Source organism: Clupea harengus, chromosome 21 (genome assembly GCF_900700415.2).
Source record: "Clupea harengus chromosome 21, Ch_v2.0.2, whole genome shotgun sequence".
NCBI classification, from domain to species: domain Eukaryota; kingdom Metazoa; phylum Chordata; class Actinopteri; order Clupeiformes; family Clupeidae; genus Clupea; species Clupea harengus.
Window position 1 is genome coordinate 13956419 of NC_045172.1, and position 17909 is coordinate 13974327.

The window sequence follows — 17909 nt, forward strand, 5'->3', positions numbered from 1 at the left end:
GTTTTATCTCTTATTACGAAACTCTGAGGTACTGCCAAGTGTCAATCTCTCCCAGCTGTTCTGGGTGAGGCTTATCTGGTTACAGATGGTGTCCTTAATTATCTATTACACTTTTTCTTCAAATTCAGTGAAAGCCCCCTCACGTTTCTGTCCAATGTGTCTGGTGATTGTGCACAGTCCTGGCTCTGTAAATGGGAAACAAAGTGCCTCGGACAGAGCCATACATACATACATACATACATACATACATACATACATACATACATACATACATATAATTTCAGCCAATTGTGTTATTTGATTGGCTGTTGAGCTCAAATATCAATCACCTTTCAGCAGAATCTAGTACTCCACCTATAAAGTCTGGAGTTAGCGTATATACCCTTTAATAAAAAACTGAATTTTTAATGAAAAAATTATTTAAATGTTAAATGTTATTAATCTCAAATAATTGAATTAGTAATCAAGCAATGATCATTCACAGCAATATGCGAGTTGCAAAAAATGGCATATTAAATCACAAAACAAACTGGAGAGCTTATGATTTTATTGAATTGTTTTAAAAATATTCTTCATTGAAATATTAATGAAAAAGTAGCCTAATTTGAAAAGATGAAATACTTACATGTACACTTTAACTTTAATATGATGCACCTGACAATAATATTACACACAATATTTCTGCACACAGAGCCAAATCATTTTCTTTGTAAACTAGCCTCCTGCAATTGAAATGCTATGGCCTGATTCATCAATGAGCATTTACACAATCGATGTAAAAATACCATTACATAAAAACAATGCGGGGAGGTAAATTACCATCAAGAGATCTAGACTCCCCTGATCCACAACCTTCTCACCAAGGCTGCACGGCCTTCTCCGACACAAACTGTCCGTGAGGTTCTTTTTCCCCTGGGGGCAGCAGGGCGAGGTACACAGGGGTGATAGCGCCCTCCTCTGGTGACTTAGTAGCATTGGGCCCTGTCATGTCAGTCCTCACCCAGCCTGGGCAGCAGGCGTTGAGCAGGATGTCGTCTTGAGGTCTCCCCTGCCTCAGCCTGCGGGCGTGGATCCTGGAGAGGACGGTGAGTCCTGTCTTGGAGACGCCGTATGCGGTGCTGGGCCAGCCTCTCTCCTTGTGAACGCCCTCCTGGGCCTCCTTGACGAAGCGTTCCATCAAGGCCACCAGCTCTTCCTCTGTGATGTCATCACTGCGGAAGCGGGCCTGAAGCTCCGGGCTGCATTTGCTCAGGGCAGTGGAGCCCAAGCCGCTAGAGATGTTTACAACTCTACCTGCTCGAGGTCAAACAACATGTTGAATGAGTAGCATCGTATTTAGTTGGTTTGACCAAAACCACTCATGCCCAGACCTGTTGCAAGTCAAAAGAGGTTGGCTACTGACCTAACCATGCTGTAATAAAGGCCTTTAAACTTAACAATGTATTCTCATCCAATTGATAATTTTTTTGAGTGCCTTGAATACTGTGGTCTGGTGTGGACTTGGCTTTTTCTGTTGGATACCACTGTATTTTTGCGTGTCAGGCAACTGGATTCTCACCGATATACTAGAGTGTCTTAATGGCTTGATGGGCCAGCTTTGCTCAGACAAGCGGGGTTTCTCTGAAGAGATTTTGATGTCAGGAGGACTTACCACCGGGTTTTATGATGGGAAGAAACACATTGCACATGTCTCTGGTTGCGAAAAAGTTGGTTTTGAGTGTCACCTCTGCTTGGTTTCCAAATGGTGTTGTGTCGGCCACTGTGGAGGGAAACTTCGATCATTTAAAGTAATCTTAACCCCATTGTAGTTAATAAATGAACTATACATAACAAGTATGTAATTACTTTTGAATGCTATGGCGGCATTGTTGACGAGAACGTCCACACCACCATAGTATTCCTGGAAGTAGTCCCGTGCTGCACGCACACTCTCCGAGTCTGTGATCTCCAGTTGATGAAACGAAGGTTTCAAACCTTCCGCTTTCAGATTCTCTACTGCCGCTGTTCCTCGACCCACATCCCGGGAGGTCAGGTATACGTGCCCTGCGAACTCCTTGCACAGTGCACGCACAACCGCCAGACCGATACCCTTGTTGGAGCCGGTCACAAGCGCAACTTTAGGATTGGCCATCTGCACACATTTTCATTGCAGAAACGCATGAGAGACCAATTACCTATTTCCAGCTCGCCTACAACACCACAAACACCGTGACAAGCTTAAATACATAACATTGTAATGAATGCGTTCAAATTCTTACGAACTGCTTAATACAACTACATATGGACCATTTTGTAGCCTATTGTGTAAACATGTCAGACTTGGCATAAAATGTGTAAAGCACAGTGTACATCAGTTAACATTACTACTAGCCTACTTACCACATCAAGGAGTGATCTTTATTGCTAGCGCACTTTTACTTCTGCAGAGCCTGCTGATGGTGATGTAATTGCGGCGCATTCTACTGCGCAGAACCGGAAAAACTATGTTAATGACATCACATCCAAGACACTAGCAGGCAACGTGCCTGAAAACTGTCCAAAATAAACTGAAATATTTCGGCAAAAGTGTGTGCGGACTTGTATATATCATAGGTAGCGAATACCGTCTGCAAGCTACCGGATAAACAGACAACGGAATGGGGCACTTGGGAAGACGAGCAAGGAAGAAGAAAAAGAAAATGACTACTGAGAGTTGTAAGGTTCTGCTTTAATAAAGATAACAAACTGATGTTTGCTTTGCAGTCACAACACGGAAAGTGACACTTGATTTAGTAAGCAATCTGTTTTTTTTCTTAGTGACCCTTTGTCATGAATCTCGGTTTGTGGAGCTGCGGAGATGGCTGAAAGAGAGAGGTTTCAAATCTAAACTCCTTATCCCAGCGCACTTCAGCGGTATTCACCTTCTTCCATATTCAACTTAATGTGGTTGTTTTATGTGCCTTATTTCATGACATTTATGTTATGACGTAAGCAGTGTTTCCTGTATGGTTTTCTAAGATACTGGAAGGGGACTAATGGCCACTTCTCCCATCAAGGTGATGTGCAATTTCTCCGTTTCTATCAAGCAGTTTTTAAATACTCAATTTGTCCCCAGATGTCTCATATAACCTTTGATCTCACACTTGTCTCCAGGTCAATGATATGCTGATTTCCTTGCCTGAGCGCTGCCTGTTGACCACCAGCACTGTTCTCAGGAGCTACTTGGGAGAATACATAAAGAGGTGCAGTAGTCGATAGCCATCAAAGTAGGACTGTAGTAGTCAGTGTTTCAGCTGATATTGATGCAACTTGCACTGATTGAAATTTGTGTCCATGATAAAATCTGTTCTCTTTGTCTACTTGTACTGTACAACATTGCATTGTTTTAAGCAGTGAGAGTCTTAATAGTGGTCTGATGTCTGTTTGATCAAATAAAGATATTAGTGACTCATGAGATACTTTTAAACTGCCTCTCCCTCAAGTTCATGCCATTGTGTTTCTCTCACACTCAGAAAAGAAAACCCCTTTTGCCTTTGTGCGGTCTTTGTCCATGCGCTGTGGTCCTTTCACAGGTGGAAGCCTCCAGTGTCTCCTGTGCTCGCTCTCTGTGCCTTCCTGATTGCTGAAAGGCATGCTGGGAGTTTGTCCAAGTGGAAGCCCTACATCGACGTTCTGCCTCAAGCCTACAACTGCCCTGCCTACTTCTCTGATGAGGTCATCAACCTGTTGCCTTCTGGGCTGAGGGCCAAAGCTCAGGACCAGAAGGAGAGAGTCTGGGAGCTTCATTCCTCCGCTGCTACCTTCTTTGCTTCTCTGCAACCGCTCCTCCAAGAGCCAGTAGTGACTGTGTTTTCCCATGATGCATTGCGGTGGGCATGGTGCAGTGTGAACACACGGACCGTGTACATGAGGCACCCCCAGAGCCCTCACCTCTCCACAGAACTGGATGTTTATGCACTGGCTCCTTACCTGGATCTGCTCAACCACTGTCCCAAAGTACAGGTGGGGTGAGCAATCAGAGCATCCTTATTTAGAATACCAGCATTAGAAAATTATAAAGTCTCATGTTTGAGGTTATTACTTGTGTAAGTTTGAGGGTTTACCCTTGTAGTAGCCAAACCTGTGTTTTTGGTTCATTTATCATGTTTATAACCAATCAGGGCACTCACCTTTACACATCTGTAGTGCAGTCTGTGGTGTTGGTTCAGAAATCCTGCTCTTTCCCCAGGTTACAGCTGAGTTCAGTCAGGCAAACAGGTGCTACGAGATCAGGAGTGTTCAGGGATGCAGGAAGTTCAACCAGGCCTTCATCTGCTACGGACCACACGACAACCAGCGACTGCTTTTAGAATATGGCTTTGTTGCCCCCAGCAATCCACATGCTGTGGTTTATGTCGACCTCGGTGAGCCTGTACATAATTCATCATACCAGAAATATCAGAACAGATCCATCGTTGCACTAAAGTCTTCACACAATTGCGCTCTGGGCTGCGGTGGTGATTGAAAGCATAGACAGTGTGATTTCATCCATTGGACAATTTAGGATTTCAATGTAACTGTAAAACAAAGACCTATAAATGTATTGAAGGTAGCTGCGTATGTGTATGTCCATTACAAAATTAGCTTTAACCTTTAACTCTCCCTCTGGGATTGAATGAAGAAGCATAGCTGGCAGTTATAAACAGTAATCAGATGCTTGTGTAATACGCCATTAATAGTGGCTTATACACTTTCATTTGTCTGTGTCATAACATTTCTAACATTTCCTTGCTGTGCCCTTGTTGACAACTGACGTAGTATTCTTAGGCTCTGGCTAGGCAGAATAGATGACATTCTAACCTACAACTGAATGTGCATCGGTAACATCAGATCTTACAACATTTAAAACTCCAATGTTCTCCAGGTACTCTGAAGCTGTGCTTCAATGACTGGGACAAACAGCTGCCACAGAAACTTCTCTTCCTGAAGGAGCATGACTTTCTCATGTAAGTGCACCCTGTGTGTTATGCGTTATTTCTCACAGGTGTCTACTTTTCTAAGTAATTATGCCCCAGCTCTGAATGTCCTGTCTCTTTACTTGTGTCTTTCGTGTCTGATTAGGAACTTGACCTTTGGCCTGGATGGACCCTCCTGGAGACTGATGACCGCCCTCAGGCTTCTCTCCCTTAAGCCAGAGCAATAGTAAGACCATCAACACCTTTGAAGAAATATTTGTAGTGTAAAAAAATGTTTGTACACACTTTGTAGTTTTGTAGTTCTTAGCAGGTCTTTTGAAATGTGTCGCTTTTTGAGCACTGACAAGAATCAGCCAGTTTTCAGTTTTCATCAGTTTTCTTGGTACCTCTGATTCAACAAAAAGAAGACAAAAACTAAATTCTGTGATTTAAACCCTTTTAACCTTCTGTCCCTTTGTAAGCGCAGAACTTTCAAATATCTCTCCAGTATAAGACCTGGATATGACTGAATGATTTTTAATCTATTTATATTTAGCATCTGAAGCTGAAATGCATAGGTCGCGGTAACTTGAATTGCTTATATTGAAGTGAACTAAAGTTATATCCTCATATAGGTGTCTAAAGAGGCCTTGGTAAAAGTGAACTTCAAAGTAAATTTGCAGACAGATATATGATATAGTGGACCAACATAGTTTCCATTTTTATTGCATAATCATTGTAGATTTAATGTGAATGAATGAATGAATTAATGGATTAGAAAGCTGAAACTGTCCTCTCTGTTCACAGTGCATGCTGGAAAACTGTCCTCTTGGGGGCGGCAGTGAGCAAGGATAGAGAGGAGTGGACTACTCAAACAGCTCTCATGCTCTGCAAGATCCTTTTGGGGGAAAGCAGCATGGCTTTAGAGAGGGTGAGTTGGCCTCTTTCAGATGTTTTTCATACATGAGCATCGACTCATGTCTCGTAAGTCTCTTATATGTGGCTTCTGTCCCCCACAGCTATCCCACCTTAAACAAGGGGCAGGCTCCTCCATGACTGAGCAGTTGTCTGTGGTGGAATTCCTTCGCCGCGAGGAACAGGCGATTCTGGGGCATTCACAGGAACTTCTGGGTCTCTAACAGCAACCGTTGCCATGCCAATCGAGCTCCGCATAAAAACCATGCGGGCTAAGGGTACAAACTGGCTACCAACTCTGTGCGTGTTGTTGCAAATCTTGGGCCTTGTCCCTTTGCCAAGCCATGAGGGCATGAATATGGCTCCCTTGGCACAAGACTTTTCCAATTCAACAAAGTGCCCAGGGAATCCAGGGCGTACAGGCAGGCCAAGGCACTTTCTCTCAGGCAGTGAAAGGCTACACTGTGCTGGCAAAGACCTGCCCTTTCCTCCCCACCAGTTGAGCATATGCTTGTCAAGATGAGGAGGAGGCTGCATAGATGTGGAAATATAGGCTATGTATGAAGAGGAAGAAAAAAACCGACACGCTTATACAGTCGTGAGAGTGCCAGCCCAGTATGTGGGTGTCTGTTAATGAAACCAGTGGGGACAATCTGTTGTGCTAATTTGTGCTAACATGAGCCATATCAAGGTAAAGTCAGGAGGTTGTTTTCCATGGGGAAGGAAAATGTGGGTTATCCGGATTTTCTGTGTTATACTCTAAGGAACAGAGCAGAAATGTAACCTGTTTTCTACCCTCGAGAAACTTGAGAACACTGAAGGAACACTGAGGATTGCCATTGTAATGTACTATCACTTTTATATTAAATGAAGAGCTTGTCATTTCAAAAACAATTTGTAATGTTTAATAATTATACAAATATAACTTGATTAATAACATTTAACAGGACATTGACTGACAGGATCCATTAAATAAATGGAAACATTGTGTAAATTAAAAATAATGTCTATGCAGGAAATGTAAAGACCCTGTTTCTCAGAAATGCTGGGAAGTGTAATTCTTTACAGTTGGACCACCACTCTTTTCCTCACTTGCCTCTTCTGAACCATCTCCATGGATACAGTGGCCTCGTACAAAGGCACTGGGTCCTCCAATAAAGGTCTAAAACACACAAATGTAGGATATAATCACATTATCACATATCATTAAACAAATGTGGTGGTATAGGTGACATATTCACTGAGCCAAAAGCTACCTGAATGTTCCAGTAGAAAGCTTTTCCATTACATCTCTTAGGATGTCTGAGAAGGTAAGGAAGGCTTAGGAAAACACTGAGAAATGACTGTTGACAAATGTTTTCACTCTGAAGTATCAGCTTTGATGAGACACCTGAAGGTGTACTATCATCGCAAATCTTGACCCAGAATGTGTACAAGTGACAAGAAACATGGAAACTGTTACTGTTACTTTCTGAAACTGAAGTGTGCTTCCCTGAGGGTTAGGGCTGCTTCCCATTACACTCCATTATATCCTCATGTAGGGACTCAAGTCAAAGGATACGAAGGTATCGACCCTGGCGAGCAGTGGAGGCTATCCATACCTCGTCGTTCAGGAAGGACAAAGACGCAGCCTTAAGGAAGAGACTGTGAGCATCAGGAGGGTCCAGCTGTGAAGGTATGTGTAGGGACAGCTGTTATTCCATACATTAGAATACATCAACAGGACCAGCAATGCAGACAAAGTGAATACAAAGAACTAAAATACAAACAAGTCGGAACATGTACAGATTAGGGCTGAACGATTTGGGAAAATAATCTAATTGCGATTTTTTACCAAAATATTGCGATTGCGATTTAATATGCGATTTTTTTTTTTATCCTCTTTTTATCCTCCCAACAAAACGTAATGAATGATTTAAATATGACCAACACAATATTAGATACATTTAGTGTAAAATATTCTTTCCCACATTTTACATTTTTATTTAACTGCTCATTACAGAAACAAGAACAACAAATCGGTGGCTTTGCCACTGTGCATTTAAGTAATTTAAAAAAAGTGATTTTAAGTATAAACACTAAGCATGCCCTTTGCAAACACTGTGTGCAAAATGTACCATCTTAAAAAAAAAAAAAAATTTTTTTTTATTTTTTTAGACCACGTTTTTTAATCGCGAACGTTGCGGTTAGAAAATCGCGTTCTATCATATCGCGATTAAATCGCAAATGCAATTAATCGTTCAGCCCTAGTACAGATACAAACAAGTACAAACAATTTGAATGTTTCAAAGCAGCATCTCTCTGGGATCTCCCCATACCTGTAGGTTGTCTTCCATGGTCACCCAGTGACCTCCAACTCCTAGCAAGGTGATGATGTCATGCTTGTGAGGAAGTTGCTGATGTGACTCGGGCTGCTCGTCATAAAGCTTCACTAGTGTACCACATGAGAGAAACAGAAATAGTGAGCGGGTCTGATGTGCATTCTATTTCTAGTCTACTGTAAATGTAATTAAGGTGACTTGGGGGAAATATTGCACTGGAGAGGTTTTTTTTGGCCATTTTTAATATGCATACAATAGGGGATGAAATGTGAGCTATTTGACAAGCTATTTGGGGTGTTCATGAACATTACGAAGACTATGGAAGAGTGTTACCCCCAGCATCAATGACTATGTCCACTCCCAACCCTCCTGTCTCCTCAAGGCATGACTCGACCATATCCACCTTGGCATCCCACACACCAATCACACGGGCTAGGGGAAAAAAAGAAGACATAAAAGTAAATTGTTAATTGCAGTCCTTTGGTCTGTCCATTAGCGTACCTATGTCAGTTATCGGACAGTGTCAAACATCGGCCATTCTGTTAAACAATCAAAATGCTAAGTTTAATAATGGATGAACAATCTATAACTTCAGTTTAATAATGGATTCACATGACAACGCGAACGTTTGCCGATAACACACGCCGTCCGATAATTAACACCGTTACGATACAGTGTCTCTGTCCCAGCCTCCACTAAAACAAGGACGCGAACATGCTAAGCCACTACATGCCCACATCTAAGTGAACACTAAGGAAGGTAAAGTAAGGTATATAAAAAAAGGTTGGTGGGATGGATGTTTTTCCATTAGCTCAAAGGATCAGGCTCATGACAATGTCACGGATTAACAGACGGAATTGGCTCTGAATTTCCGACTTACCCAGCAAAGACTCCCTTGTGCCTTGGACATGAGCCAAGCCAGCAGAGCAGAGAGAGTGGACAGACAAGACAGAGTTAGCAAAAGCGGAGGAGTCGAGACAGACTCCGTACAGATAGAACGCCTCACTGTTCGCCCCAGGGGAAAATAGAGGGTGTGATTGATTATGCCCAAAACTAACCAGACGCCCTTCTGCTTGATCCCATACCCCCCCACCCCCCACCCCTGCTTGCACTCGTCATTGTGTTGTGTAGCCCTCCTCACCCACACTAGGCCTCAACTGTTCAAGAAACTTCTGGTCGTCTGGGGAATGGGCTGTTGCCAGGACCTTCACCCCATGGTAATGGGCCAACTGAATAGATAGAACACCAAAGGGCTGTGGACAAACAGACAGGGGACACATACAACAGACAACAGACAATTATTACATCATATTTGATATCTTGGAAAATTCCCATGGGAGGACCAAGTCGATTAAGTTCACTTTCTGTCCCTGAGTAACTTGTCACAATATCAATGACTTTTACAATTGTTACTACTACTTATTATTATTATTATTATTATTTATATATTTAATGTAGTAGGTACAGCAGTGCAAAGTATAGCCAAGGGACAGAATGCTCTAAATTACTGCTTTAAAGATCTTCAGTAAGCGAACCCATGATATTGATGCCACAGACTGAGCTACAGAATCACAGCATCACTGGATCCTGTTTTCTTTAGCTTGTGTTAAACACCTACCTAGCCATGTGATGGACTCTACTGCCACTAATCATCACTGCTAGTTAAAACGAGGAGGACTTACACTGGCTCCGTCCAGGACCAGCAGCGTCTGACCGACAGCCATGTGGGCCAGAGTATGAAGCGCAGTGTAGGCCCTGAGCCCATCACGGACCGCCCCTGCAGCTGACACCCAGCTCACTTTCTCAGGCTTTGGGACTGCAGAGGAACAGCACAGACATATAAGTAAAAATGTATCTTTTTTTTATATTTTAAGAAAGGAGAGTTTATTACTTAGTTGTTGATTCCAAATTGACATAATACGCATAACAATTTAAAATACAGGATACAAGGCTGTCATAGCAAAGGGAAATACATCTCAGTGTACTGCAGAATACTAAATTGTGATTGGTTGAATGAGGTGCTCAGAGGCTAATTGCTTCTTAATATACCACTGAACTGAGTAGCTGACTTCTGTCACAGGCAACAGGAGTGAAATGCCTATTCACAATCATCCTTTTGATACATAATAATAGCCCTATGACATCGTCTGAGGCTTTTTTGGCAGTGTATCAATCTATATTTAGCTTTATCGTGGCAATGGCACATCTGTGCCACAAACAAAGCTGATACAAAACAGCCAAGCTACTATACCTGGTTGTAAAGACAACAGTGCTTATGAATCATACTGAAATGCAAGCACTTCGTATGTTTGAGTCATATATTTATTTCCTGAAGAACTGGCTAATTACTAATTAGTAATATATAGGAGAGCATGAAGCTTATGCACTGAAGAGGCCGTTGGTGCCACTAATGTTAAAAGCCACTTACCCAGTAGCTGCTCATGAAAGAGGACGGTACTGCATAAACCAGATATTTCAGTATCCAATGGAAGAATACCTGCCATTGATGAAGTGTCTGGTATTAGCTTGCTTCAAAAAACTAAAATGTTGATTCTTCATAAAAGCAATCATCTGTTCTTCAGAAGTTCTGGTCTTACCTACAACCTCATCATCAGGTTGGAAAAAAGTCACCTTGGGCCCAACTATAGAAAGAGAAACATCCATTCACACTCAGTCAGAAAGCAGTAACTTTTCATGTTTTCTTGATGCACTGAGTTCATCCCTTATATATTTAATGTCAGTGTAACTTTGACAAATACAGTAAAGATGGTTTATAACCTTGACAAACAGTCCCCACAATCTCCCTTCCTACTGGGGCTGTGTCCCTCTGCAACTTCAAGTCATTAAAAATCTGGTAGACAAGGACAAAAAGCAAAAATATTAGACATGGTTACACCCTTACTATTGACCAGGCCTTCTGTATCCTTGTTTACTTGATACACAGCGTTCCTTTCTTTCCCTGTGTACATAATCCTCTAGGACGTGTGTGGAAAAGACTGGTCTTGTGATACATATGTTTTCTTTTATAGAGAAAACTATTTGAAAAAACATCTTTGGCCCAGCATCTTCTCGCTACTAAGAAAAGCCACCATCAGTCAAACTCACCCTCACATCCACTGGACTAAGGGCACAGCTTTTCACTTGAACCTTGACCTGGTGGTTACCGATGGTAGTAGGCGCATCCTTTGTCATGAGGGGGATTAAAGAGAAATTAACATTTTGTCAATAATGTCTAACTGGCTCAAACTGCTGCAAAGATGACGTGTTGAAGCTTCTCACCGTTTCCTGAATAAAAAACTTCACTTCTTCCGAGTCATTTAACCTGCAATACAGTCCTTTCATACTGACGTTCGGATTTCCAGGCACTTCTGATGTCTACAACGATGAGGCATAATCAGAATTTACACACCTAAAAACTACGTCCAAACAAGCTACCAAAAGTGTTAATGAAACTCCTCCATTGCCTGGTGGTAATAACAGTGGCATAGACAACGTTAATAGCTAGATTACATTAACTTAATTGCAATGCAAAACATCAATTCAATATGATTACATTCCAAACATTAAAACACATAAACAAATAGGCCAACACTGGCATTAGGGCATTTGTTGTCATCAAATAAATCTATTAGGCTACTGACAGAATTCGGTTAGTTTATTGTAACTGTAATCTAATAAACAAGCAATGTTAGCATTGACGTTATTCATTTAGCTTCGGTCATTTACCACTTAACTGCGGAGGTCCTGCACACAATAATGTTATCGCTTCGGTGCAACCTGTCTAGCATAGACTTTCTATGCTATCTTAAAACCAGATAACTTTGGGCTGAGAGAAGCTTTAAAATCAATGCATAACAAACCAAACTGTTTTGTTAAAGGACACACACAGATATATGTCCACAGCTCAAGAATTTCACGAATGCATATCCTTGTTTCCTGTATTTCGCTCCATCACAAGCTTGCGCATATGACGTTAGAGGCACTCTCTCGCGATATTCTGCAATTCCAACTTGCGTAGCAATCGAGCAGTCCGGCGGGTGCATGGGAGAAACGGGGAGTAAAATAAAGCTGGAAAATACTTCATGAATTAAAGGGATCTGTGCTTTTGTGTGAAGTATTTCAACGGTTTTCGTGCAAATAACTGATCAGAAATGGAAAATGAACGATGAGGTAAGATAACTGTGACCCAAGTTTGTTTTTTGTCCGATTGTCCTTTTTGACAAGCCCGTTGTCGTTGAGAGGAGGAATTTTCTCCCTTGCTGGAGAGCTTTCGTTGTCGGAGGTAGTGTTAGCTTGCTGTCTAGCTAACTGTTGACTGGCTTCTCAAGCTTAACAGAGTAACATTAGCATGCAGTATAGCTACTGAGGGAATTCGCAAGACAACCACACCTTCACGTTCACGCATTTCAGTAAAGCTGTACAATTCGTGTGAGATGGTAGAATATCATGGAGTGTATATTTGTTCTTTTGCTGTGTCAGGTTAAAATATTAGCAGGCTAAGCTAAAATTAGCTAACGTTAGTTAGCAAACCTTTTTAACAATTCATAGCGGTGTAACGTTAATAGACATAAGCATTGGCTTGTACTGTATCTTAATATTACTCAAAGGCAGTTGGCTGCTTTGCAAAATCATGCAACCTCTTATGGAGCCTGTAATATGTAATTGACACACCAAATATTTTGATCAACATTACATGCATTCAATCTGTGCGCTGAATAGCTAGATTGACCATCGATGATGCCGATGCTAGCCAGCTAGCTTTGACTGGAACATAGCTTGCAGGGGCTCGGTTAGTGATAAGAGGACAACACCAGTAGTGGCTAGGTTATTGTGGTGTTTGCGTATTTCATTGCTGTCATTCAAGCAATGTATAATTTTAATAAATTCAGGGAATAACTAATTTATCCAGCTAACACTGGGTAGTATGATAGCTAGTCAATTCATTAGACAGATTAGATGCCGGTGCCCCCTTGTCGCTGCCTCTACTTATTCTTTAGTGAAATCATTATTTGAAAGCATGCAATGCACTACACGTAACCAAACCTCACCACTATGCAAAGCAAGGTAGGGTAGGTAACGTATACACACAGGTTGTCTCCCGCTCGTTCTGGGCTGGGGTAACCGGTCTGCTGCCGCGCAGAGGAGTTGGCACTCCCTGTCACGGGAGATTGCTCAGAAGTATGGTCATTGCTGTACCAGCACAGATTTCCGAGTACACTGTTTACGCAAAAACGGCGTCACGGTGCTATACTGTGTAGATAGCCTGGCAAAAAAGGTTGTGCGGACTTGAACCACATACAAAGACGTGAGTTCGTATGTAATTGGATTACGAGTTACTGTGGAGACCAAAGTTTTCCGCTTATCGCGGAACCTTACAGAGCGCAGATAAGTTGTCGAGCTTTGCAGACTGACCTCTCTCGTCCTTGTGATTGAAGAACAGAGGTAAACACATATATGGGCCCTATATCTTTGTATCTATTTTTTTCAGAGGCTGCTCAGACATAATTTTTGTGTAAAGGTAAAGATTGGCTACATTTCAGCAGGTTTTTGGTAGTGTAGTGATGTGTGTTGTATTTGTGTACAATACAAAACAAATGCAGTGATTCAGCAAGGTATTGGCAGTTTTAAGTGCAGACATTTTAAATCTAGCTGGGTTCAGAGACCTTTCTTTCTCTTACACTTACAAGCATGCACACTAACACACTGTCCTTCACTTACTCTCACTCCACTCTCCTGACCGCTCACTCTGTGACTTTAACCTTCAAGCAGCCTTGCCGTAACATTCTCAGAACTTTGCTGCAAGGCCTGAAGCTGTCAGATCCGATCTGATGAAGGCTTGGTTAACTTGCAACAGGAAAACACAACAGGGAGACAATTTGTGTCTGCCCCTCCGCTTGCTTTTAATAATTACCAGCACGTCTTCTGTTTCATGTGGACCCCCACTGGTGTGTAATCTGTCTTTCCATACCTCTCTCTCTCACGCTCATGAAGCTGTCTCTCCCTACCTCTCTCACGCTCATGAAGCTGTCTCTCCATACCTCTCTCTCTCTCACGCTCATGAAGCCGTCTCTCCCTCTCTCTCACGCTCATGAAGCTGTCTCTCCCTACCTCTCTCACGCTCATGAAGCTGTCTCTCCCTACCTTTCTCCTCTCACATTCATGAAGCTGGGCTCCATTGCTTGACCCACACCTCTGCCTCGCTACTCAGACTTGAGCAAAAAGTAAACAGCACAACAGAGTTAAGTCGACTTCAATTGGTTGTCACAGAGTGTGTATGTGTGTGTGTTTGTGAGCGCCGATGATCATTATGTACATGCCAATATTTGCACTGCACACCACTTTTGGTGGGCCTAAATGTTGTGCTGATAGCCTTTCTGAATGTCCTTGGAGAAACTGAATCTCTGTGGTGCCCACTTGAGGGGACATCTTTTAGAATCTTCTGCTTTCTAGTAATCCATTCGGGTATCAAGTGCCTGGATGGCAGCTGGCCCAAGAAGCATACAGTCTTCCACTGTTTTCTGTGTGACCGAGAGAAGAGAACGAGTGAGATGGTACTGAAGGGACCGACATTTGATAATTAGTTTAATAGATATATCCCATAGGCAATAATTCAATATATCTGACCTACTGGTCATTTTAGTATTATTATTCTAAGTTTCTCATGTGTATTCTGTTCCCGGCCTAGGTGTGAGAAAAGCCGTCACAGCCCCCCCCCCCCCCCCCCCCTGACTAGAAGCAGATACTAATTAGCATTTAGGTATCCACCCATCCTTTGCTTTCCCAGAGTTTAAAAGACTGTGATTTTCAAGAGACAGTCAGTGAAGGAGATTTAGGTTAACACACTCAGTGAAATCTGGTTCTCTCTTCCTCCTCTGGTGTGCACCATTGAAAGAATAAAAACCTGGACTTGGTTTTTCATCACAATCTGACTGAGTCTCCGATACATTTGGGATATAGAAATAATTCCTTTCAGTACACTGTCATGGTGGTACATTGAGTGAGTGAGATGGTGCACTGTCATGGTGGTACAGGTCATACGAATCTATCGCTTAATTTAATTATAATTGTCATATGGATTTGCTATTAAGTGATTTCTCCTTGTTTGTACTCATTTTTATGCACTGATATCTTGGTATATTATAAACTGTCTCACTGTGTTTTAGATCAGGCCTTGGTTTGATGGGAATACTGCAGTGTGTATGTGTATGCATGTTTTGGGACATCTTTGTGTGTGTGTGTGTGTGTGTGTGTGTGTGATAGAGAAGTGGGAGCTAATAATAACCCTTTGCACTTGTCTGCTGTCCTGAGCTTCATTCTGTTGTCCTCATCACCTGATTGCTTGTCTCTTTCCCTCTCTTCCTCCCTCTTTCTCTCACTTACACACACACACACACACACACACACACACACACACACTCACTGCCCTCTCGATGACCACTCATCACTGTCTCCTTTCCTTATGTTCATCATCTGACAGCTCCCTTGGGTTGAGATAACAGTGTGGGCCGTCTGCTCTGCTCTCACCAAACACACGTCACTGTTTCAAGTACCTTAGAGTGGCACACAACACACCCATCAGTGTGTAAAGGTACACAGATGAGAGAGCAACATTTTGGGTACAAAGTCAAAGTGGGGTATTTGCTCAGGAATCGGCCACAATGAAGTCTCTCTCTACGGTATCTTTTAGCAAACAGGCTAACCCCTCAGCAACCTTAGAGGCATCTAAGCAGTTTGCTGGGCTGTTTCTGAAACACACACAAGTAGGGCTACACACAAATGAAAACAATGTCACACCAGCTGTAAGCTGGCTGCTCAGAACTGTGCTCAGGCTTTAAAAAAAAAAAATGGTTTTAACGGTAACATCCTCAAATTAATTCTGATGTTAGGTAGTCATGATGTGAAGGAGAGATGAACACACCTATGATTCCCACTGGCTGCCCAGGCTGTTAACTGTGTAGCTTTACGCTCTGGGTTTCAAATGAAAGAACGCTTTCTTACAGTTGGACAGCGCAAAATCCATATGGCTGAAAACACATCAGTTAGCAAGCTAGCCAGCTTTTGTCAGTGCCAACTGTGTCGTCACTGGTGTTTGCAAAGCAGTTGTGCTGACCGTTAGTTACTTAGTGTGCTAGTTTTAGACAACAACTCTGACGTCCCTCTTTGAATATGTGTTTGTTACGCAAGGAGCTCATGGTTGAGTTGGTATTGCTGTGTGATGCTCGTGTTGTAATTGTCTCTGTTCTTCCCAGGGTGTCATTAGGTGAGTAAGCAACAGAGACGGAGAGAGTGCAGCCGTTAGATTTTCACTGTGCCATAAGGAAGCGTGAACTCCACAGCCAGCATAACGGAGTGAATTTAGGTTAATGAGAGCTCCGAATGGCGCCCCAGAGCTCTACTGGAATGCTGAGCGACAGAGAACATGAGCTCAAACAAGAACCAGGCGGAACACCAGGGAGGAAGTGTGGAACAGTGGCGTCATTGGCGACAGAGCAGGAATAGGAATGGAGTGACGTTTTGGATTCTCTTGCTGAAGGCTTTGATGGATGATCGAGGGTTTGTTGGTGGCACACATTAGAAGTCTGTTTTCTGTTTTCAGCCCTGAGCTGGTTCTGTGCCAGCGAAGTGACTGTCTAATGCCAACCTTGGGCAGTGTGTCACTCTTCTGCAGCACTCCAGTATGCTGCTGGTTTACTGTTTGATGAGTGTCATAGAGCGTGACTACATATTCAAATCACCATCACCCTTTGGCCCTACATGGAGCTTAACATATAACCCCTATAAAAACATGTACACAAAGACATACACACACACACACACACATCTACACATCTTACACATCTGCTCCTAGCTTGCTTTTGGCTCAGTCTCGGTCCATGTTGAACTAATCCTCCATCACAGTACTGCACTTACTCAGGCACGCGTGGGCTGGCAGGTCGTTTGCCTCAGTCGCTCGCAAATGCGAGCGCACACACACACACACACACACACACACACACACACACACACACACACACACACACACACATTGAGAACACCAGCCACCAGTACTTATACACAAATGCACACTTACATAGACGACCAGCCACCAGTGCACACACACAAATACAGACAGTTTGTAATGTATTTATTATACACAAAACCTTTTCTGACAGACCTATACAGAGGCCTTTACACTGTCGACTGCAGCAGCAATGCAGAGAGGCAAGTTCACACAACACCATCACCTCAGAGAAACATACACACTCCCCACCGAAACTACCAGTTCTCACTCACACTTTTACAGAGAGTTTCACTAGACTAGCAGCCGTGGCAAGAAACGCTTGCTCAAATTCTGGTGTGAGTGACCTCCTCCCATTTCCAAACTGTTTGCATTTTACAGCAGAAGCGGAATAACAAAAAAAGCTAACATTGCACTTGGTCAAAGTTCAGGCGCACAACTCTGGTTTGTCTTCTCTTAAGGCTATAAACAGTTCAGTGTCCTGACTGTCGAGTAGCGTAGTCTCACTCTAGAGCAAGTTACAGCTTTGGTTCTAGGTTGGAAGGTTCTGCAGCTTTCTGACTGCTCTGTTCAGTCAGAATAGAATTCTTGGTGAAATGTCCATGACGCTGGCTGGATGGAATTCTCTTATTAGGTTCACTGGTTTGTGTTGCATAGCATAGCTTAGCATAGCACAGCACATCTCAGAGATGGGGAGGCCGTTCACACACTCAAACACGACCCACCACCCTAAACTTTTTGTCCCCCGGTGTGGCAGACAAA

General features: G+C 42.7%; 4 protein-coding genes across 14 annotated transcripts in view; 2 read left to right on the forward strand and 2 right to left on the reverse strand.

Annotated features, from left to right (window-relative positions):
• Window positions 1-532: 532 nt before the first annotated feature.
• cbr1 (carbonyl reductase 1) lies at window positions 533-2478 on the reverse strand. The gene is made up of 4 exons (XM_012840782.3): window positions 2380-2478; window positions 1846-2131; window positions 1652-1759; window positions 533-1293 (listed from the first exon to the last, which is right to left on the reverse strand). The coding sequence occupies exons 2-4, from the start codon at window positions 2129-2131 to the stop codon at window positions 857-859; spliced, it is 831 nt and encodes a 276-aa protein (XP_012696236.1). The 5' UTR covers window positions 2380-2478; the 3' UTR covers window positions 533-856.
• A 14-nt stretch (window positions 2479-2492) lies between these two features.
• Window positions 2493-6719, forward strand: setd4 (SET domain containing 4). The gene is made up of 10 exons (XM_012840780.3): window positions 2493-2694; window positions 2797-2892; window positions 2998-3035; window positions 3133-3221; window positions 3552-3981; window positions 4208-4382; window positions 4883-4964; window positions 5080-5160; window positions 5721-5844; window positions 5933-6719. The coding sequence occupies exons 1-10, from the start codon at window positions 2637-2639 to the stop codon at window positions 6050-6052; spliced, it is 1293 nt and encodes a 430-aa protein (XP_012696234.2). The 5' UTR covers window positions 2493-2636; the 3' UTR covers window positions 6053-6719.
• Window positions 6711-14148, reverse strand: cryzl1 (crystallin, zeta (quinone reductase)-like 1). 8 transcript variants are annotated; one of them, XM_031558943.2, is made up of 14 exons: window positions 14061-14148; window positions 11429-11524; window positions 11255-11332; window positions 10928-11000; window positions 10747-10791; window positions 10578-10646; window positions 9832-9965; window positions 9291-9402; window positions 9030-9050; window positions 8483-8581; window positions 8147-8259; window positions 7390-7495; window positions 7085-7130; window positions 6711-6990 (listed from the first exon to the last, which is right to left on the reverse strand). In XM_031558943.2, exons 2-14 carry the CDS (start codon window positions 11489-11491, stop codon window positions 6891-6893), a joined length of 1059 nt encoding a protein of 352 aa, XP_031414803.1. In that variant the 5' UTR covers window positions 11492-11524; window positions 14061-14148; the 3' UTR covers window positions 6711-6890. The 8 variants fall into 8 exon arrangements, with proteins under 8 accessions (XP_031414803.1, XP_031414802.1, XP_031414805.1 ...); XM_031558942.1 differs by lacking the exon at window positions 14061-14148 and adding an exon at window positions 13868-13950; XM_031558945.2 differs by lacking the exon at window positions 14061-14148 and adding an exon at window positions 13238-13384.
• itsn1 (intersectin 1 (SH3 domain protein)) overlaps window positions 12143-17909 on the forward strand; it is a 50964-nt gene continuing 45197 nt past the window's right edge. For 3 of the 4 annotated variants that reach the window (XM_031558935.2, XM_031558936.2, XM_031558937.2), the window contains exon 1: window positions 12144-12319. The gene's annotated coding sequence lies outside the window, so the exon portion shown is untranslated. Of the gene's footprint in view, window positions 12320-17909 lie in introns of all 4 variants that reach the window. The other variant, XM_031558934.1, reaches the window with a different exon arrangement.

Coding starts and splice junctions, on each gene's coding strand:
- cryzl1 (XM_031558939.1), bottom strand. CDS start 12,192: ATGCACCCGCCGGACTGCTCGATTGCTACGCAAGTTGGAATTGCAGAA. Junction 11,001..11,254: donor TTAGTCCAGTGGATGTGAGG/GTGAGTTTGACT, acceptor CTTGTCTACCAG/ATTTTTAATGACTTGAAGTT. Junction 8,582..9,029: donor CACAAGGGAGTCTTTGCTGG/GTAAGTCGGAAA, acceptor TTTTTCCCCTAG/CCCGTGTGATTGGTGTGTGG.
- setd4 (XM_012840780.3), top strand. CDS start 2,637: ATGGGGCACTTGGGAAGACGAGCAAGGAAGAAGAAAAAGAAAATGACT. Junction 3,982..4,207: donor ACCACTGTCCCAAAGTACAG/GTGGGGTGAGCA, acceptor CTCTTTCCCCAG/GTTACAGCTGAGTTCAGTCA. Junction 5,845..5,932: donor GCAGCATGGCTTTAGAGAGG/GTGAGTTGGCCT, acceptor TGTCCCCCACAG/CTATCCCACCTTAAACAAGG.
- cbr1 (XM_012840782.3), bottom strand. CDS start 2,131: ATGGCCAATCCTAAAGTTGCGCTTGTGACCGGCTCCAACAAGGGTATC. Junction 1,760..1,845: donor TGCCGCCATAGCATTCAAAA/GTAATTACATAC, acceptor TTCCCTCCACAG/TGGCCGACACAACACCATTT. Junction 1,294..1,651: donor TCCCATCATAAAACCCGGTG/GTAAGTCCTCCT, acceptor GACCTCGAGCAG/GTAGAGTTGTAAACATCTCT.